Raw genomic sequence first — 16,964 nt, 5'->3', positions numbered from 1 at the left:
CTATCAGTGTTATAGGAACCACCTCCACCTGCAGTCTATCAGTGTTATAGGGACCACCTCCACCTGCAGTCTATCAGTGTTATAGGGACCACCTCCACCTGCAGTCTATCAGAGGAGTCTTATTACCACTAAATCACTGAAATCTAGATCTACCCTACGTGCCAGTGTGGAGCCCTGGACGCGGCGTGGAGCCCTGGACGCGCCGCTGCTCTGGCTCTTTGTGTTGACATGAGAGCAGCAGATCTCTGTGTTACATGCGGCGTGAGTGCGTGAGTGTGTGCGTGACTGTGCGTGAGTGTGCGTGTGATCGTCATTAGCACCGGCCCGGTCCCTTCACACACTCGTGTCTCCGCCGCGCTCTGCACTTGGGCTGTAATAATGAGCAGGTGCCAGACGCGTGCGGCTAACATGGCACCATTACGCACGCAACATTTACTGTCACACTCACGCCGCCTCCGCGATCACCCAACAAGAAGGAAATAATAATAATAACAATCAGGTGAATGGCTACTTACCCAAAATCCTGATCCATGGATTTGAAGAAGAATTTGTAGCTATTGACCGGTCTGTTGTTGAGGACATTTTTAAAATCCGCTAAGGTGACTTTCTCCGGAGCCACCGAGAGTTTGACGAGATACGGAGTTTCCTCCTCGTCAATGTGATATATGATTTTAGTCTCCATGAGAGAGGGCTGAGGAGACAGTCATTGACACGGAGAAGGAACAAGGGCTGGCAGCGCGATGAACAGGCCTGCTACGGATCCCAGCTACCCGCGCAATAACATCGGCGCGTCGGCTAATAAACGCCGCGGTGTGACCTGCGCCGTGAAACGAGACTCCGCGCCGACGATCCGCACATAATCGCGGTGTTGTGGCTGCATGTATTCCCTCTCCGCTGTGAGTCGCTACGGTGGCTCTCTCGGCACTAAAACAGGAAGGGACAGTCCACATCCTTGCGATATGGAGTTGGGAATATAGCTATTTTTCACGGGCTAATTGGTGAGACAGTGCTGCCATCTAGCGGCGGGTGTGGACAGTGCGCGCCTCCACATGTGGCCTGCTGTTCGGCATCAGCACAGCCTGAGAGTAGATATAATGCTGCTATTATACATTTATTAAAGACATGACTGAATAACAAACATGTTATATTTAAAGATGAGGTTTTTTAAGATCCTTCCTTGCTGCTGTCAGAGTGTACATGATGAACCCTAAATCCTACATCATCCACCTCCACTGTAGTAATCATGTACAGTTCACTGTCACTTTACCTGCTCTTTGTTGTTGTCCACAGGCTGTACTTTGCATCAACATAGTCACTTGTTGTACATAACAGAATTGTATCTTAACTCAAGTATATTCCTATATTCTAGTTGAATTGTGTGTTTTGATTTTTGATTGCATATTTCTTCTTTCCCTGCTGTTTTCCCCATTGTGAGGCAAATAAAGGTTTATTTTGAATTAACACATAATCATTCCACAATTATCGCTTATCGAGTATTTACTTAAGAACTTACTCTAAGGATTTGCCTTATGCTAAGTGACAATGGTGTATAGGCCTATTATTGGCCTTATATCATAAATATAATGGTACAACTCTATTAAAGGTTCTTTAAAATAACATATAGTGTTGTGGGTACAACGTATGAAAAAAGGCTGTACAATTAAGCATCTTTATTAAATCATATATTCAGAGTTAAGTTTCCCAATGAGAGACAGTACACTGAAAGATGTGACCGCATTTCTATCAGTTCTGTAGTAAACAACGTGTAACAGCCTTAGTTTTGAAAAGTCAGCGTTTTACAAATGATATAATGTAAATCAGGGGTGTCCAACCTTTTTTTTTTACACAGGGCTGCATTTCGAAATAGGAGCAGAGTGCCACAGATGACATGACAATGAAGTGAATCATTCAAAATTTAGCACTGACATAGTTTTTGATAAGTCTAGGTTTGTACAACATATTATACAAAATATTTGTTATTTAGGTTAAGATATCAGGTTGTTTCTAATTTCAGTATTTTTTTATTTGGGCCCATTTAGCAGAAAGCCTGAGGGCCAACAAAAAAATAGTCTGAGGGCTGCATTTGGCCCCCGGGCCATAGTTTGAACACCCCTGATTTCAAACCCTTGAAGGCACAACATAGTCCAATAATAAGTGATAAAATGTTTGGATAATTTCTTTCCTGAGATTCAGTTAACTGTGCCTTTAGTCCTTTCAGAAGATGTATAATTGACATACAGCCTTGCAGTATTGTTAAAATAAAAGTATTGTTAAAATACTGCAAGTAAGAATGTAAAATGCATATGTGTAAGAATGTAAAATGCATATATTTTGTTACAGTACTGTAGTTTTTGTGAAAAAAATAAAAAGGTCACTAATAGCATGCACAATACGAAAAATTTACTTTTATAAGTAACATGCATTCAATAAAAAGGAAACACGTATTATTAGTATGAAAATGCACAGATGCCTAAATACATGTGGCTAGAATAGCAGGTGAAAGGTCACTGAGTATTCTACCGCCCTTTCCCAACAGGCCCTTCTTCCTTGCCACATGCAGTACTCACTGCTCCACCTGTATTCTACATAGACACAGTCCAAGGGAGAAGAGCCCGTGGCTGCCTGGGCTTCCATGTGCAAAGGTGTCATGGTGTTTAGTGTTAGCTCTACAGCAGAGGGCGCTGTCCTCTTGGTCTCACTTTGCTCCTAAACCTGTCTGTTGTTTGCTCTGGACCTGCCAGCAGCACTGCACAAACAGCTCACTCAATTCCACAGCTTCGCTTCAAAGTCTGAGTGGAAAAAAGAAGATTTACAGGTACAATGTTGAAATTCCTTAGATCTGCGTTGAGATGTGGCCACTCACTTCAAACTCACCTTTATTGCAGTCTTTGGACATCCCTCGCTCTTTCAGTAGGTTGTTTTTGTATTCTTTAAACAGAGAAGAAGACATTTAATCATTAAAATGGTTACACTTTATTTTACAGTACTTGTTACTATAACCAAATGTAATAACATTGTATGGTGGAGGTTAATAAGGTTAGTCGGGTTGGGTTATATTAGGCCTATATATCAGATTCACAGTAAGAGCACTGTAAAATAAAGTGCTACCATTAGTCTTCTCATCAATGTATTCCAGCAGAATCAAATAATTGAATTGCCAAATTTGTATTATATGATATCTTTATTGCAAATATAAAGTCCTAGGATTGATCCAGAGTCGATTGGAAGTTATTGTCGAAATACAAATCTGTCTATTTGGTTGAGACAGTGCATGTTACTAAAACATACATGGCAGGTTATACCATGGGCTGATTCCCATTCGTCATCCCACATTCACTCTGACTTTCTCATTCATACCAGCCTTCATGAACACCGGAGGAAAGGTAATTGTAGTGTCTTGTCCAAGGACACAATGTCAGTGAACTTTGGTCTGAGTGGGGACATTCAGCATCTGTCTGGGCCAGGCCCCGCCCTGCTTGTTGTTGTATGTTGTTGTAATAAGGATTTAGTTTTTTCATACATATAGTATATTCTATATAGAGAATATTCTGTAAATGTGTCCAAAAGTAATTTGGAATACTTGGCTACTGCATACTATAGGACCTTTAAAGTTATATTTTAACATACATTTACAGATTTGAAAGTTACATTATATTGGAGTAACAGTACCCTCGTAATTGCAGAGTACTTCTCTCACTTCTGGTCATGAAATGTTGAGGCTGTGTGTGCAACGCTGACACTACCTGAGTTTGAAGGCTCCTGGGTACAAGTCGACAGCTCTGTACAATCCAGTGAAAATTCACCGCCATTTGTTATATTGCTCCTGCACATGAGAAAGTTTCACACTAACAATTTCATTTCTATATGTTTTTTTAAGCAAATGCTTCTTAATAACATGTTCCTTACCTCTCATATCTGTATACGTCATAATCCAGTTCTAAAAAGACAAAAACAGACATGTAACAACTAGTCATCATTTTGGCATTGGTTTTGGCCTGTGAGTCGCACCTCTCTTTTTGCGTCGTCGCGTGAGCACAATCACAGCCACAGCAATGAGAGCCAGCAGTAAGAAGGTGGCCAGGAAGTAGCCCAGATGTTGAACAAAATATCCTTTCTGTTCAGGAAGAATCACATTCACAACTCTCGGGACGTCATTGTTTTCGATCCCTGTAAAATAAAAAAAAGAAATGCTATTAAAATTTAAATGTTTCCTCTGCATCATCTGGTCTTACAGTGTATTATACGATCCACGTTCTTGTTCAGGACCAAAAATATATAGTTTTGGCTTCTCCCTCTAGAGCAGCTGCCAAACCAGTATGAAAACAGTACTTGAGATTAGCATATTTGAGTAACAAGATGATTCAGTTCTTATAGACAGAGTGTATATAGGGTCTTGGTGTGGTGTGTGCATGTTCTCCCCATCATAAATCTATACCTATTTATGATGGTCTTGCGACTCCGTCTGACTGATTGGGATTTGGAGCCTTCTGTTCTGCGGCTCAGCTTGGAACTCTCTACGATCTGAACTGAAGCTGTGTGAACTGCTTTCACTGAGAGGGTTTTCACTCTATTTTAAAAAACAAAGAGTGAGACTCCACTTAAAAATGTCTGTGCTTTTAAATGTAGTTCTGCTTGAATCTGTCTTAAATGTCTCTTGTTTAGTGTAACGCTGTCTTTATGATTCTGTGCTGCAATTTTCACCTTGCCCCAGATCACCCTTGACAAAGAGGCACTGATACTAATTTAAAAACACATAAGAAGGACTGAATAGTTGGTAAATTGGTCTGGATTCATGCGCAAACTAGTATATGACCACTAGGTAATAGGTTTGTTGGTATCAAAATCATTGTTTTGAGCTGTGAGCCTTTTCCTAGTATCAAAATGGTGTCATAAATGTGTTGTATTGTGACAAAACGTGTCTGGGTGAGTTTCCTTTGATACAATCCTCTAACAAGCGTACGATTCACTGCACTGCCCAATGCAGAGGACACATTTCTCTTGTATTGTTTCCACATATACCTTATATCGAGTCATCATTACACTTTTAGGCACACTGACTAACAAAACACATAATTTTTCCCTTGGGGCATCTTCTTTTTCATTTGATCGTAAATGCCAGAAAAAGGGACAAAGGGCAGAAGTTAAATGTCAAAAAGCTGCTCAGTGTAATGGCTTCCAGACCTGATGTCATGCAGCTGTTATTTTTTCAACTCAGTAAAAAAAACAGACTGACCAGAAATGAGAAGTGTGAGACAAACACTGTAATGTGGCCGCTCTGTCTCAATGCTTTTTCCAGTAGGGACTTTTTAATACGCTTAAAAACACTGGAGGTCTGAAGGGATGGAAAAGTACTCATGAGACACTTTTTGGATCTGGTCACAAAGGAAAAGAGGAGGAGCTTTTTACTGTTATTTCACAATAATATCTCTTAATGAGAAGAATCAGAACTAGAACACTCAACACAATCATTTCGTAAGTATACCTTGACTATATCATAAAACGTCTTTTCACCTACTGGTTAGGGTTACAAAAAAAGATACAACAAATACTATACAACACAAATACTAGTATCAAAACTACAGTAGATACTCATTTGAACAAGTATCAATACAACAATCACAACACTAGGACAAAGCTGGACCTTTTCTGAATAGTTTTAGAATACAACATCAATAAAATTATCATTACAATACTATCATTAGAGGTTTCATTCTTATTAAACCATCTGCTATTACTATACATGAAATTATCACAACTGCAATTATGATCAACTTTACCCACATATACGTTTCCAGTCTCCACTTAATGTACATCCATATCCCATCAGGGCTCAATGTTTCAGTGTTTAATGCTGCTCTTGCCCTCATCTGCTCCTCCGTGAAGCGTATGAATCATGATAATATCAGAATTGTGATATAGCCTCTCGTAAGTTATGATTTATTTTTTATTTTTTCATTGTCTAACAGCCATTTGGAGCCTGATGTGTGACCAACTGTTCTGTTTAGTTTGTATTGCTATGCTAAATATTGTTCCTCATCTCACTCCCTAATTCTATGACTAAAACCTTTAATAAATATGTTTATAATATCTACCAGAGCAACCACTGACACAACCCACCCTTTACCATAACCTCTACTTGGTTGCTCAGCCCTAATGGTTTACTCGCTTAAGTGGCAGCTCTAGTGTTGTCGGTAATTATGACCCGTCACATTATAATATGTTTAAAGGTCCAAGGTTGTTTTCTCCCCAGCTGTTTCTTTCCCTTTGACAAGACTGAACGGCCATTTCTGCATAAAAGGTGACACAGTCCACAGCCCATGCATATCATTTGCAATTCAATTCCCCATTTATTTGCAAAGATTTCTGAACCACAAATTGCTGGCAGTCTCCAAATTGCCCTCCGTCCCCAGGAAAATTGTTATTGGGCTTTGATCGGTACGGCTTAAATTGCTTTTTGTTGCCTTGGTGAACATAGAAAAAAGCTGTTGGCTGTAGTTGAAAGCGCAGAAAAGGCAATCCACGTGGGTATATTTTCACCTAGAACTTTACAGAGATATTTAATAGGTCAGTTTGTCTTTAAACGTGGCCTGAAATCCTCAGCCCCTCCTCCCTCGTGGTGCTTTCATGTTACAGATGCTGAACAGATGTAGAGCGCCGGCCTGTAAACATATGCTGACCGATAAGACACGCAAAAAGCACCGAGAAAGACAAACAGAACGAAAGATACAAGTCTAGACGAGTGTGGTCACAAAAATGCCATTTGATCATGAGGAAAGGCACAATATGCAGCATCATTTTACTGTGATTGAAGTACAAAGGTAAAAGTACTGAACTTTTTTTTTTAGGTATCTGTACTTTACTTGAGTCCATTTTGCATTGTAAACTATTTAGTTTTTACTATTTACTCCACTACATTTTTTTTTTAACTGGACCGAAAATGATGACATCTTCAAGTTTGAATAAGAATTACTCAAATTATTATTATTATTTTGTTTGTTTGTTTGACAACTCTGGTCGAGGGGACACACAGGGGCCGAGTTGAGAGAAATATAGGTCATACAAAACATTGTAGGACCCTCCACACCCAAAAAAATCTCTACTTGAAAAATGTTTCAAGCGGTAAACTGAGGAAAAGTTAAATGTTTGCAAAATGTCCAGGGGAAATGAGACCACAACATAAGACAATTTGTGGCTTTTTCTAAAGAGGTCTCTGTGACACGCACCAGCAAATAGCTTCCTGTCTGTATTTGTTCTAAACTCCTCAACTGCTCTCTGCATTTCTGCTTTCCATCTACATTCCTTTTCCTCGTCGCTCCTCCTGCTGCTGCGCTCAAGCACAAAAACACAGGCTTGGCTCAGAAAGTGAACTGGTTTAACTGAGCAGCTGTCTATAAACAAAAGTGCAAAAAAGCCCCAGGAGAAGAATATAAGAGAATATGGATGACGGATATTCAATGTTACATGTTACATGTTAATAAAGGAATACATCACTTTGTCAAAATCAAGATTTAAACCATAAGTAAAGATAAAGCCCTGGGCTAATATGTATACTGGGTCAGGATACTGAAATATAAAAAGGTCATAATGAATCTTAAGCTTCATGTCTACACCATTGACATATAGTCTGAATTATATTATTTATTATTATTTATTTATCATTATTTAACTGTATGTCAAAACAAAACACTACTGCAGCAATGCAATTCTAGTGTAACATTTCTACAGTACTCAAACAATGTAGTTAGTACGGCTGCACAATTTAGGATTTAAAAGAGATAAATAATATTTAACTTGCAATTCATGTTTTAATAGTTTAAAGTGAACATTTTAAACTCATCCAGGATCATTAACATTTGAGAAAAGACCTAAAGGCGCAATGGACGATTTTTTGTCAATTTGAGAACGCAGGTGGAAGTGCGCATGCGCCCTCCCCCGTGCGGACTGATTCAACTCACACGTGCGTTTGTTTATCAGCGAGACGGGTCGCATCGCATCTCTCGTCTCCCGTAGATTTCCGTCTCTTATGAGTCGCTCGAACAGTCTTTCTCTGTCTTAATTTTGCCCCGTACACAGAGGGAACTATGTTATGATAGATCAATGCGCTTAGACACGCGGAACCGTGGGGACGAGCCGCACGCGGCTGCAGGTGAGCGATAGGTGCGTTTTATGATTGATACGTGGCAGGACTAATCGGCAGTCCACGCCACGAGGAAATGAGACTCAGATTTGGGCCAAAAAAATCGTCCATTCAACCTTTAAGTACGAACCATTAAACTAATTAACTAAGAATCAACAGAGGCCTAATCTACAGTTGTTATGTTTTATTACATTCAAAAATGCAGCCTTTACGATGTGCTTATTGCAACCATTTAAACTGCAATTTCAATTTAATTTTGATATTTGCCCTTGTGGTAAGCAGCGGTAAATAAAGTGATCATGTGAAACCTTGAGAATAACCTTTTTGGTCCCAACACATTTTAATGTAAGGTAAAAGTAAAATGCAGCGCAGTAATACTGCTGAGTGATATCCAGTTGTATTTCTTACTTGGCTCAGGCAGCTCGTTGCTCTGGATGGTGGGACGGGTTGTTGAGGGGTTTGGTAGAAGCTGGGGTCCCACAGTGAGTCTGAAGATGCGTCTCTCCTGGATGCCGCAGTAGTGGTGATGGAGGTGACAGGAGTACAGGCCCACGTCCACAGGCTTCAGCTCAGCGATGGACAGAGAGAAGTCCCCCACAGTGAAGGCGTCTTCCTCTATGCTCATTTGGTTTTGGCTGAATAGTGGTCCATAATCGCGGCGCTCTCCTGAGGCATACAGGTCCACCAGACGATCAGCTCGGTCCGGACGCACTCCTGGAGCCTGGTAGTCCCAATGTGCCACCTGCTGCTGGTCCTCCTGTGCACCCTCCCGCCACAAGGGGCGCCGGTTCACACAAGGTAGCACCACTGAACTACCCAATAAGACAACAAAGACGGTCTTCTCGCCATCCCAGTAGCGCTTCTCTTTACGTGCTGAAACAAAGCAATTACAGTTAATATATTTAGTATTATTTAGTTTTTTATACATTCTTTTCCCATTCAATATTCATCATGTTTATGTTTATTATTTACTAAATTTTAGGATTAATTAAATGTTTTAGATTCATCCATACAATTTCTTTTGCTGATCCAGGGCCGAGTTGCGAAGGCAACGGACGCCATGTTTTAGATTGTTTCATTTAAATTCTATCTTATGTAGATAATGCTGCTTCAGTTATATGTATATTTATCCAATTATTCTACTGCTTGTTGTTTTTATGGTGCAAATTAAGATTCGATTTCATCCCTAATTGCCAGAGGCGATGCTTTAGCACTTAATTGTTCCCTTTGTGCATGCGCAGGGAATTATTCAGTGCCAGCACCGCCTCTGGCGGTCATCCAGGATTCATAGAACCACAGTTACAAGATTGCATTTTGACAACAGCGGTAACATAGAAGGAAGATAAACTACGTTCTGGACTATTTACCATTAAGAGATCACCTATTTGTTTTTTTCCTCATTTGCTTTACAGATGTGGACTTTATTGTTGAAGTCTTACCTGATTTGGTGACATTGAGCTGGATTTGAATGTTCTGATGAACCTGGCAGTAGTGATGGTGAAGGTTGCAGGTATAAACTCCTTTGTCAGTTGCAACCACGTCTGTACACAGGATTACACAGGATTACACAAGATTTCAGGTAAGGTTCTAAAATATTATGCTACGGCACAAATCTTTGAGGAAAACGATCTGATTCATATAAATGCACAATATCTCTATCACTACAACAAACGCCCTCCACCCTCCTCACCCTTGGCCTCTCCATTTCCCAACATCTCTACAAGCTGGCATCCAAGCACCAAAGTTGATCCTTTCAGTAAACTCTTTATTACTCCTCATTTGCCTGTGCTGTTCAAGCCTCTCCTGATTGAAAAGGTGAGTCTTACTGTTGATGATGAGAGAGAAGTTTCCATCATTAAAAGCACTTTCAGGAATAGAGACGCGTCCCTTGTTGAAGCTGTTGTAGACCCTCTGTCTGGCTCCAGGGGACATGTCCATGACTCTCTCCACCGAATACTCCGGACTGCTGCGCACCACGTCCCAATGCACCACGCGCTGCCGGTCCTTCAGCCTGTCCCGGGTCCACACCATTCGGGAGCTGCGGCAGGGGAGCACCGCCCGGGAGCCGGCCGGGAGCGTGATGTTCCTGGCCTCCACCACCCCACTGAGCCGGGAGCTACTGCCTTGACTTAGCGCTGAAAAATAAAAAAAAATTGACAGCTCATAATAAGCCCGGAGCATAGGGCGGAATGAGTTTGGAAAATGTCAAATGGTGAGGAGATTTGCCACAAAAAGCTGGTTAATTTACTGTGCAGGTTTAAAACACTTCTACAAGCGCTTGAGAGAAGACGGACACTAAATCACTAGCATTTCAGGACAAAAATGCAAAGTAAGTAGTTTGTGTACACTATATATAGAAAGAGAAGGATATCACGGATATTAAACGGTCAGCAGAGGACATATTTTATTCTAATTACAGCCATGAAGTAAGAAAACCTTTGGATGATGTCGTATAACTATAGAAGGATAAAACAGACAAAACAGGTTCAACATTCCCTTTTGTATTTTTGGATAGTTCTTACTGTACCATAATTGATACTGATACACAGAATATCAATTTAAATGTCTCCTGCTGACCATTTCATAACAGTCATAATACATGTCTAGACTATATATAATACACATAATGATACAATGAGCAAGGTGTTGAGTCGGTGTGTGGGTGTTTTACCTTCTGGCAGGAAGAGCAAGGCAAAAACTGAAAGAGAGAAAAACAACTATCACTTTTGGCAATAGCGATCGCATTCTGGTTTAAAACAAATAACTTCAACTAGTTCAATATATTTAATGTTGTCAAATCGGTTGGGAAATCCACTGAAGTTGCAGAGATCATGTTGGACCTCAAAAGAAAAGATCATTACAGGATTTGAATGTTTCAGCACTCATCTGTCTGTAGATCCTCTTCAGAAACAAACAGAAAGGTTTCAGAAACTGCATTTGCTCTTTATATGCCTTTTAACACACTGTTAATTTGCTGTTAGTTGATTTAACAGCGAGCACAGACACACAGCTGAGGCTCACAAAGTTTCTATTCATCATACTGTAGCTACTCCTGGAAATTATTCCGCTAAAAGGAAGACAAACTAAACCGGCCAAACTTTAATGCATCATGAAATGCACTGTTTTTTCCATTTTTATACTTCCCGCTGTAAGCTGCTTTTGAGTATCCTAGGATACTCAAATAAAGGGCCTTTTCTCTCTTTTTCCCTTTCTCAATAAGGTTCTACATAGCCAAAAATCAACAAGAGGTACAAGAGTTTTCTATGTTGACATCAATTCCAATTTTAAATCCATTTTAAAGCAATTTTACATCAGAATCAGAATCTGGGGTTTATTGCCATTGTCAATGGACTTGCTTTGGCATTAAGGTGCAGCATACGACAATGAATAATAATAGTGGTAGCAAAATATATCAAGAAGGATATATGCATAAAACGAGATGCAACAAGATGTTATTGGTTTGAATAATTGTTAAAGTGGGGGGGTGTTAAAATTGCACCTTCTTGAATTACAACAGCAAATGACCGGCCTTTATTATACCATGTAGAAAATCATATTTCAGATGCCCATCAACCCTATTACTCTTAGCTGCAAAGGCACAAACATTATGATTTTTTAAACATCATCATAATGGTAAATGCTTAAAAATTCTTCTTCAGTGAATTCTGGACACAAAATGCCTCTATCTGGAAAACTTTGGTGGCTTTTCTTTTGGAGAGCATTGCTTCAAGTGGAAGGTAAAACAAAGTATCCAGACCCTGTAATTTAGTCTCATTTCTTCTCCAGGCACGCTCCGAGTGACTCAAGGCTGGTCTAATGCTGACGACTTAACAATGTGCTATTGAGCTACGCTGCATTATAACACACATTTAACCAATTACCTGCAATAGCACTGGTGTTATTTAAATCCTGTGAATCACGTTACACTTACATATACAGTCTGCTATCATAGGTATTCCATGCAAAGCCACATTTTATTTACCGGTATTTGTTTTATTCCTGGTTTGGACATGGTTTAGTTGTAGATTGGAGTTTTGTCTAGTCAGCTTTCACGATTTATTATGGACTTGGGGGAAAAGCAAAGTTTACTCACTGCTTAGTCACAGTACAGACATGTCCAAATGCAGAATCAGCTAAATGTACAAAGACCCATTGAAAAGGCCTGGGGACTCTATAAAAACACATTTGCTTCTACATAACACATTTAACCATTTACTAATATTTACTGTGAAAAGTCAATCGTCCAGATTAAATGATGGGGAAATGGTAGTTTTTGTGATTGTTTACAGCGGTGGGTGGGTAGAGTACACAAGTAAGAGTAAAAAAGTATTTGGGTAAAATATTACTCAACTGAGATTAACTTTTAAGAGTAACTGTCTGGACGTGAGATCTGATTTATAATTTGAAGAGCAACAAAACAAAATACAACACAAACTGTGGTATTTTCCGATGATATTAATGATATTACACACAGATGAGAAAAACTAACTAATATCTTAAGGAGGAATGAAAAAACCCTCTCCTTGAACCGACACCTTAACGTGGTGGAGGGGTTTGAGTGCCCGAATGATCCCGGGAGCTATGTTGTCGGGGGCTTCATGCCCCTGGTAGGGTCTCCCAAGGCAAACAGGTCCTAGGTGACGGGTCAGACAAAGATCGGTTCAGAAGCCTCTTATGATGACTACAAGAACAAGGCAGTTTACGTCACCCGGATCGGCGTCACCGGGGCCCCATCCTGGAGCCAGGCCTGGGATGGGTGCTCCATGGCGAGCGCCTGGTGGCCGGCCGGGCACAGCCCGAAAGAGCGACGTGGGGCCGCCCTCCCGTGGGCCCACCACCCGCAGGAGGATCCATAAGGGGCCGGTGCAGAGAGATCTGGGCGGCAGTCGACGGCAGGGGCCTCGGCGACCAGATCTCCAGACACAGAGACTAACTCTGGGGACATGGAATGTCACCTCGCTGGGGGGGAAAGAGCCTGAGCTTGTGCGGGAGGTTGAGCGATACCGACTAGATATAGTCGGCCTCACCTCCAAGCACAGTTTGGGCTCTGGAACCCATCTCCTCGAGAGGGGCTGGACGCTCCACTTCTCTGGTGTTGCCCGCGGGGAGAGGCGGCGGGCTGGTGTGGGCTTGCTGATAGCCCCTCAGCTCAGCCGCCACGTGTTGGAGTTTACCCCGGTGAACGAGAGGGTCGCGTCCCTCCGCCTTCGGGTGGGGGACAGGTCTCTCATTGTTGTGGCGGCCTACGGGCCGAACAGCAGTGCAGAGTACCCGGCCTTCTTGGAGTCCTTGGGAGGGGTACTGGACAGTGCACCGACCGGGGACTCCGTTGTTCTACTGGGGGACTTCAACGCCCACGTGGGCAATGACAGTGACACCTGGAGAGGGGTGATCGGGAAGAACGACTTCCCCGATCTGAACCCGAGCGGTGTTCAGTTATTGGACTTCTGTGCTAGCCACGGATTGTCCATAATGAACACCATGTTCAAGCACAAGGGTGTTCATCAGTGCACATGGCACCAGGACACCCTAGGCCGGAGGTCAATGATCGACTTTGTTGTCGTGTCATCAGACCTCCGGCCGCGTGTCTTGGACACTCGGGCGTGTCTTGGACACACTTGGATCCGCTGGCGGAGGAGGAAGCCGGACAGACTTGGCAGACCCAAGCGCATTGTGAGGGTCTGTCAGTAGGGTATTCAACTCGCACCTCCGGGAGAGCTTCTCCCATGTTCCGGGGGAGGCTGGGGACATTGAGTCCGAGTGGACCATGTTCTTCGCCTCCATTGTTGATGCGGCTGCTCGGAGCTGTGGTCGCAAGGTCTCCGGTGCCTGTCGTGGCGGCAACCCCCGAACCCGGTGGTGGACACCGGAAGTAAGGGATGCCGTCAGACTGAAGAAGGAGGCCTATCAGGCCACTCTGGCTAGTAGGTCTCCGGAGGTCATCGACGGATATCGGCAGGCCAAGCGAGCCGCGGCTCGTGCTGTCGCAGAGGCAAAAACCCGGGCCTGGGAGGAGTTCGGGGAGGCCATGGAGGAGGACTATCAGTCGGCACCAAAGAAATTCTGGCAAACCGTCCGGCGCCTCAGGAGGGGGAAGCAGTGTCTCACCAACACCGTTTACGGTGCGGGTGGAGGCCTGCTGACCTCGACTGGGGATGTCGTCGGACAGTGGAAGGAATACTTTGAGGATCTCCTTAATCCCTCAGTCACGTCTTCCGAAGAGGAAGTAGAGACCGGGGACTCGGAGGCTGGCTCATCCATCACCCAAGCTGAAGTCACTGAGGTTGTTCGCAAACTCCTCGGTGGCAGGGCTCCGGGGGTGGATGAGATCCGCCCTGAGTACCTAAAGTATCTGGATGTTGTAGGACTGTCTTGGTTGACACGTCTCTGCAACATCGCGTGGCGTTCGGGGACCGTGCCTCTGGACTGGCAGACCGGGGTGGTGGTCCCTCTGTTCAAGAAGGGGGACCGGAGGGTGTGTTCCAACTACAGAGGGATCACACTCCTCAGCCTCCCAGGTAAGGTCTATTCCAAGGTACTGGAGAGGAGAATCCGACCGATAGTCGAACCTCGGATTCAGGAGGAGTGGTTTTCGTCCCGGTCGTGGAACACTGGACCATCTCTATACCCTCCATCGGGTGCTCGAGGGTTCATGGGAGTTTGCCCAACCAGTCCACATGTGCTTTGTGGATCTGGAGAAGGCTTTCGACCGTGTCCCTCGGGGTGTCCTTTGGGGGGTGCTCCGGGAGTACGGGGTCCGGGGCCCTTTGCTCAGGGCTGTCCGGTCCGGAGCAGGAGCTGTGTTCGCATTGCCGGCAGTAAGTCAGACCTGTTCCCAGTGCATGTTGGGTTCCGCCAGGGCTGCCCTTTGTCACCGGTTCTGTTCATAATTTTTATGGACAGAATTTCTAGGCGCAGTCAGGGGTCGGAGGGGGTCCGGTTTGGGGACCACAGGATCTCATCTCTGCTGTTTGCAGACGATGTTGTCCTGATGGCTCCATCAAACCCGGACCTGCAACATGCACTGGGACGGTTTGCAGCCGAGTGTGAAGCGGCTGGGATGAGAATCAGCACCTCCAAATCCGAGGCCATGGTTCTCGACCGGAAAAAGGTGGCTTGCCCTCTTCAGGTGGGTGGGGTGTCCTTGCCCCAAGTGGAGGAGTTCAAGTATCTCGGGGTCTTATTCACGAGTGAGGGAAGGATGGAGCGTGAGATCGACAGGCGGATCGGTGCAGCGGCTGCAGTGATGCAGTCGCTGCATCGGACCGTTGTGGTGAAGAGGGAGCTGAGCCGAAAGGCAAAGCTCTCTATTTACCGGTCAGTCTACGTTCTGACCTCACCTATGGTCATGAGCTTTGGGTAGTGACCGAAAGAATAAGATCGCGGATACAAGCGGTCGAAATGAGTTTCCTCCGCCGTGTGGCTGGGCGCTCCCTTAGAGATAAGGTGAGGAGCTCGGCCACACGGGGGGAGCTCGGAGTAGAGCCGTTGCTCCTCCACGTCGAGAGGAGCCAGCTGAGGTGGCTCGGGCATCTGTTCCGGATGCCTCCTGGGCGCCTCCCTCGGGAGGTGTTTCAGGCATGTCCCACCGGGAAGAGGCCCCGGGGAAGACCCAGGACACGCTGGAGAGATTATGTCTCTCGGCTGGCCTGGGAACGCCTCGGGATCCCCCCGGAGGAGTTAGAGGAAGTGTCTGGGGAGTAGGAAGTCTGGGAGTCCCTGCTCAGACTGCTGCCCCCGCGACCCGGCCCCGGATAAAGCGGCAGAAGATGGATGGATGGATGGAGGAATGAAAAAACACGGATATTAAAATAATGTCATATTTTCAAAGTAAAGCATTTGTCCCTTACCGTACTTACAGTGGGAAGAGGAACAAAAACTTTTGCTCCAGAATTAGTACTGTTACGTCAATAAAATGTAATCTGTGTAATGTTGTACTTCTTGGAGTAAGTTTCTCACGCTTTACCTAATAGCGTGAGAAACTTACTCCAAGAAGTACAATTTCTCGTAGAGGTTACTCAAGTAAATGTAATTACCTCTGTTTATACTGGCCTCTTATAATTAGGACAGTAGCCAATCACAAAGGTGTGCGGGGCGGTAATTGCCCCACGTGGTCCCGACTCAAAGCAGACCCCTTGTGGTGAAGCGCTCATTACACAGGGTTTATACTGTAATGAGGGGCTTCAGGATTGTGCTGACTCCTCCACAAACACCACATTTAACTGGAAACATATTGGGCCCGTGCCACAAAGATCCGACACACACATCTCAACAACGGGCAAGACAAAGCATTCTACAAATAAACTTACCTTTAATGCAATTCAGTATGTAAACAGGAACAATACTTCGATTTACAAAATGAACTATAGCAAAGATGTGAGAAAGGTTTACTAAGGGCTGCAACTTTTATTATGTCAAGACAGTTCATGCAAACATAAGCAAAAGTATCACTAAATCACTAATGTGTTTCCATAATAGAAAACCTGGCCTGGAGCACAAAGTAGTCATGTAACAGATAGGCCAAGGACGTTTTGCTGTAACTTTTCTCTTTTCCAGTTCAAACACAAGCCTGTATGCACTTTTCAAAAATGATTTCAATCTTTTGAGAAAACTTACTTGAAAGAAACGTCATGTCGTGAAGCATTTCGGTTGTGCAGTCGGTCAGCATCCTGTGCTGCAGAAACAAAGCGGCTCCGTTGAGAGAAGTGCGGTCCAGTTGTGTTTTGTTTTATCCCCGCAGCCTCCAGCACACGCTCCGCCCCGTCACCAGTGAAACCCAACACTGGCACAGACTGTGGAGGAAACTCAGAGCTATTTTTGGAGTTTA

General features: G+C 43.8%; 2 protein-coding genes across 3 annotated transcripts in view; both read right to left on the bottom strand.

The window, feature by feature from the left end:
- Nucleotides 1-953, bottom strand: part of LOC140362836 (segment polarity protein dishevelled homolog DVL-1-like) — a 37,503-nt gene extending 36,550 nt beyond the window's left edge. The window contains exon 1 of one of the 2 annotated variants that reach the window (XM_072449071.1): nt 516-953. In XM_072449071.1, the coding sequence (XP_072305172.1) occupies nt 516-682 (167 nt within the window). In that variant the 5' untranslated portion in view covers nt 683-953. The remainder of the gene's footprint in view (nt 1-515) is intronic. The other variant, XM_072449069.1, reaches the window with a different exon arrangement.
- A 702-nt stretch (nt 954-1,655) lies between these two features.
- mxra8b (matrix-remodelling associated 8b) lies at nt 1,656-16,837 on the bottom strand. The gene is made up of 10 exons (XM_072449068.1): nt 16,754-16,837; nt 10,809-10,835; nt 9,964-10,272; nt 9,577-9,678; nt 8,546-9,010; nt 4,009-4,167; nt 3,907-3,937; nt 3,744-3,823; nt 2,875-2,928; nt 1,656-2,789 (listed from the first exon to the last, which is right to left on the bottom strand). The coding sequence occupies exons 1-10, from the start codon at nt 16,803-16,805 to the stop codon at nt 2,764-2,766; spliced, it is 1,305 nt and encodes a 434-aa protein (XP_072305169.1). The 5' UTR covers nt 16,806-16,837; the 3' UTR covers nt 1,656-2,763.
- Nucleotides 16,838-16,964: the final 127 nt, after the last annotated feature.

This window comes from Eucyclogobius newberryi, unplaced genomic scaffold (assembly GCF_026437365.1).
Source record: "Eucyclogobius newberryi isolate DKJ021-1_F unplaced genomic scaffold, fEucNew1.0.hap1 SCAF_17, whole genome shotgun sequence".
Lineage (NCBI taxonomy): Eukaryota > Metazoa > Chordata > Actinopteri > Gobiiformes > Gobiidae > Eucyclogobius > Eucyclogobius newberryi.
The sequence above is the reverse complement of the archived record's forward strand: the minus strand, read 5'-3'. Positions and strand labels throughout refer to the sequence as shown.